Source organism: Capsicum annuum, chromosome 4 (genome assembly GCF_002878395.1).
Source record: "Capsicum annuum cultivar UCD-10X-F1 chromosome 4, UCD10Xv1.1, whole genome shotgun sequence".
Classification (NCBI taxonomy): Eukaryota; Viridiplantae; Streptophyta; class Magnoliopsida; order Solanales; family Solanaceae; genus Capsicum; species Capsicum annuum.
In genome coordinates, this window is record NC_061114.1 from 216,321,439 (window position 1) to 216,326,353 (window position 4,915).

The window sequence follows — 4,915 nt, forward strand, 5'->3', positions numbered from 1 at the left end:
AAGGATATTTGAGAAATGAGGAAAAAATATGAATGAGAATGAATATCTAAGGAAAATTCTGGAAAAAAAAAAGAGAAATTAAAAAAACTCTAAATAAAGGTTAAAGACAACTAAATTAAAAAAAGGAAAAAAATGAAGAAATAAATAATGATTGAAAAAAAAAAAGAAAAAGAGAAAAAAATAAAGGTTGAGACAAATAAATTAAAATATGAAAATAAAGTTAAAGAAAAAAATAAAAATTGAAAATAATAAAAATCAGAATAATAAATTTAAAGAAAAAAAATAAAAAAGTGAAAAAAGTAGAATTATAAAAGTAAAGGAAAAATTAAAAAGTGAAAATAATAAAAAATAAAATTTGAGAGATAAATGAGTATGGAAAGTTTAAAAATATATTTGAAGTATAGAGGGGCAAAATAGTACTTTTAGTATATTAAAAAGTAAGGAAGACTATTCTTTAAAGACATTCTTATTTGGGGTCAAATATCTAAAGCCATTCATATTTAGGTCTATGGCATGTAATTTTCTGGACTCATTACATCAATTCAACAGATAAGTCATGAACTAGCCTTCCTTTATAAACCTGGGTGAGTTACTTAAAAAAGGATTACTTTTGCTAACAAAATGCATGCGTACTCTTAGTAGGCATTTAAACATATTTAATAAAAAAATAAATTACTATAAGTCATTTAAGTATTAAAAAATTAAGAGAAAATGGTCTATTACCCCTCCAACCTTTAGTCGAAATTCCAACTACACACTCAATCTTTAAATGTGACCTATTACCCCCCTGAACCTTTTTTACCGAATTTATGACCCACCTGAACTATTTGAAATTGAAATTATAACACCCTTAAAAATCCACAACCACATTTATGTTGAGAGGTGAGATACACACGTTTTTGACACGTGTAAAATATATTTAATTTTTTTTAATCAATTTTTTATTCATTTCCTTCTACAATTATTACTTCATTATTTTATTCATCTTTCCTTGTACATTTTTTTCTTCATTTCCCTTTCAATTCATCTTTTTCCTTTCTCTTCATCTTCTTCTCTTTTTTCAATCTTAAAAGCCATTTTGGTCCAACAACTGTAATAGACCATTTTTTATTTATTATGCTTTCTCTTTTTTTTTTCCCTTCCTTTTCCATTTCATTCTCTTTTCTTTTACCAAATTCTCTTTAATTTTTTCAACCTTGCCTTTCATAGCTCATATTTCTCGAATCGCCTTGACCTCTTTAACTTCCCCCAACAGCGAACACAAAAATGAATAAGACAACGAAGAAATAGATCTAAGTTCCATTTCAGTTTTTAAAAAAAAAAACTGAAATAGACCTGCTAGTGAGTTAGAGATGCAGGGCGGAAGGGGCAAATTAGGTGCTGATACCAAGACCCTCCTTAGGATCCTGTGTCATCAAGGAGAGTCAGAGGCCTCTCAGTTTGTCAAGAAGCAATTCAAAATCTCCAAATTTGGAGCTTAGTGTACTTGTCGTGTATATTTTTAGAGGACCGAGCGAAATCATGGATGAGATTATAACATAGACACTATCAAAACGCTTCTTTTTCCTTATTTTTTCGGGATCTAATTTGTATGAGAACAATCTGGTGCGATAGATTCTTTTTCTTCTTCAAGGGATGTACTTAAAGCATAGTTTTTTGTTTCCTATTCCATGTATATGTCTAGTGTACAATCTTAAACCTGTTTGGGATGCATGTATGTATAAAATTCCGACAATCTTGAAGTTGAAAATAATGGACAATAGCGATTTTAAAATTCCGACAATCTTGAAGTTGAAAATAATGAACAATACTCATTTTGAAATTTTCGATGAATTTGAAGTCGAAACCAATCGATTTTGTGCTTGGAGATAAGAAAAATGATAAATTAATTTTCAATGCCATTGATGAGTTATTGGATGTCATTGTTTGTAAGAAGAAGAAAGAAAGATAATGAATAAAGAAAAAGAATAATTAAAAATGAATAAAGAAAATAAAAAATATTAAAAATTATTTTTTAATAAAAAAAATCGTCCTCACTCTCTTAAATACTCTCTCTTGCCATGACAACGTTCAGAGGGTAATAATTCCACTTTAAAATAGTTCAGGGGTAATAAGTCACCTTTTAAAGTTGAGTGTGTAGTTGAAATTTCGACTAAAGGTTGGGGGGTAATAGACTATTTTCTCAAAAATTAATAATATTTAATAAAAAATAAAATATAAATAAAATGAGAAATTAATTCTTGATCTTTTAAATTAACTTGACGTCTTATATGGATCCACTTAAACTTTTTCATAGGTATTTTTTATAATAGTTTTACTATGTCACTTCTAATTAGTAGAATAGACGAAAAATTACTACAAATCATGATAATTTAAATTTTAAATTATTTAAAAAATATAATTGGCTATCAATATCATAAAAGTTTAAACTAGGAGAGTAACATATATTATTTAAAAATTATATAAAAAATTATTGAAAATTGTAATAATTAACAACTTAAATATATAAAAACATATTAAAAATATGATTAATTATCTAAATTTTATTTGTGATACATAAATTGAGGCAAAACAATTATTTATATTAGCCCCGTGCTAGCACAGACCCTCATCTAGTGTGTATATATATATATATATATTGACATTTTCTTTATTGTCAATGCTTGCTAAATTGTATACCTTAAATTTTAATTTCTTTTTCTTAAAATCCCAATGAAAAATTATTGACTTGTTTTGTCACCCTTCCGCCCTTCCCCTTTATCTTTTTCTGTTATTTTTCAGTTATTATAATATAGAACGGTTACTATTGGTAGCATAAAAAGCTCAAGTATTCATAATATCACAAGAATCCGTAAGGAAAAAGAAACCAAAAAGAGAAAAAAGATGGAAAGTTCAAGTTCGTCGAGTGAAGAAGAAGAACAAGAAGTGCAACAAGAAAATGGCGGTGGTGATGACAATAACGACGATGACGCTAATGAGATGAATCACATGCAGGAAGAACAAGAAGAAGTGCAACAAGAATATGGTGGTGGTGATGACAATTACGACGATGACACTAATGAGATGAATCACATACAGGAAGAACAAGGAGAAGTGCAACAAGAATATGGCGGTGATGATGACAATAATGACGATGACGCTAATGAGATGAATCAGATACAGTTTCTAATTGACGAAGAACTTGACAATTTTGGATTAAATGATCATGAAAATCCTGGACCAAATGATCATCAAGATGCAGATATTATGGATGACATTTGGGAGCAAGATGTTCGTCATCGAGCAGTTCTTTACATTGTATCAGTTAGTAATCAACAACCCAATGTCTCTATTTTCTTGATAAAATTTATACGTATGTGTATACACTACCTACACTCCCTAAACCCCACTTGTAATTCGATGATTTGAAAAAAGGATAAATTGTTTTCAATCTTGATATAGACAGGGCAACTACTTCAGTTTCGTGTAGAAACACTTTACTCAGCAGTGTTATATGTGGACAGATTTCTCTTTGAGCGTATAATAGCTGTAAGAAAAATTTTTATTCCCCAGAAAATGGTTTTCTGAATTTGTTTGGATTATTTTCTGAATTTTTTTAAATTTTTTTTAGGTTGGACAGTACAGGGAGGTGAGATTATTATCAGTGACATGTTTATCATTAGTCGCACAAGTGGTTGAAGGAATAGAAAATGTGCCACCATTAGCACATTATCCATTAGGAAATTTCGTCATTACTGTGGATCAAATAAGGGAATTTGAGTTATTGGTTCGTGGTGATCTAAATGGGCATATGCATTATGTTATTCCTTTTGATTTCATACGATTTTTCCTACCAAGATTCTGTAGAGATGTTCCAAGCAGAGACTACACAAGAATGAGAATTGATGAAGTCATCATGAGTGCTCTTCGAGGTAATTAATTTCCCATGCTTCTTGATTTACTTATTACTTAGGAGTAATTAATTAAAGTTTTGGCTTGTTTTGTTAAGCAGATGTGAGGATAATGAATCATAGACCATCTGTAATAGCAGCAGCTGCAACATTGTTAGCAGTGAACAGAAATTTGACTATTGAACAAGTGGGGATTGAGATAAATGCCTTGCCTTATAATGGACTTATTCTAGTTGTAAGTTTTCGTGATCCTTTTCTAGAAAAAGTTTATATTCTTTTTTTTTTTCATACTATTTTTTTATAATCTAATGGAATTTCTGTGTTAATTTCAGAATCGTGTGTGGTACTGCTACAGTAGATTTCGAAGGCGGAACAGGCACATAGGAGGAGGATGACAATTGACAAACAATCGTAGCAGCGGAAACATTAGTGTTATAAAGAACTTTTTGGCAAGAATTATCTCATGTTGCAGATTGTAATTAGCCTTCTTTCTGTTAAATATATTGGATATAAGCAAATAGATTTTTTTGGAGAGATTTAGAGGAAGCTGAAATCTCAACAGTGGGGTAAATAGGTGGCATAGCTGTTAAATGAAGAGTCAGTAGGGAATTCATTGATTTCTTCACATATGTTGGACTAATTGATTGTTAATACTTGTATTTTAAGACATATCTGTGCTTCTCTTTCTGTTCATACTTTAGGACATTTGGTTTGAATTTCTTGAAGCTATCCATTGTGTGAAGTGTTTATAAAAGGTCACTGATAAAGAAAACTCCATTTGTTTTATTATCGTTTGAATGACTCCTAAATTTTTACTCCTATTTATTGTATATCATGTATTATATCATTGCGTCATAGCATAAACATATCTACATGTACAGTTCATACCTTACTCGTTTGAGATTCACACTAGATAATTGCCACTCTTTCTTTGATTGCGAAGTTAGCAACAGTTGATTGATTGATGGTTTACTGTTTCCTTACGTTCTTGGGTGGGATGTACCACAGAGGGGGCTAGGTGGGGT

At 30.0% G+C, this 4,915-nt stretch overlaps 1 protein-coding gene across 1 annotated transcript; it reads left to right on the top strand.

Annotated features, from left to right (window-relative positions):
* The first annotated feature begins 2,854 nt into the window (after nt 1-2,854).
* On the top strand, nt 2,855-4,553 carry LOC107869482. The gene is made up of 4 exons (XM_047411695.1): nt 2,855-3,391; nt 3,446-3,528; nt 3,611-3,911; nt 3,992-4,553. The coding sequence occupies exons 1-4, from the start codon at nt 2,884-2,886 to the stop codon at nt 4,192-4,194; spliced, it is 1,095 nt and encodes a 364-aa protein (XP_047267651.1). The 5' UTR covers nt 2,855-2,883; the 3' UTR covers nt 4,195-4,553.
* The last annotated feature ends 362 nt before the right edge of the window (nt 4,554-4,915 follow it).

Excerpts from the sequence above, each read along its gene's own strand:
- LOC107869482 (XM_047411695.1), top strand. The coding sequence starts at position 2,884 with ATGGAAAGTTCAAGTTCGTCGAGTGAAGAAGAAGAACAAGAAGTGCAA. Across the intron at positions 3,392-3,445 it reads ACACTCCCTAAACCCCACTT|GGCAACTACTTCAGTTTCGT; the intron begins GTAATTCGATGA and ends TGATATAGACAG. Across the intron at positions 3,912-3,991 it reads CATCATGAGTGCTCTTCGAG|ATGTGAGGATAATGAATCAT; the intron begins GTAATTAATTTC and ends TTTGTTAAGCAG.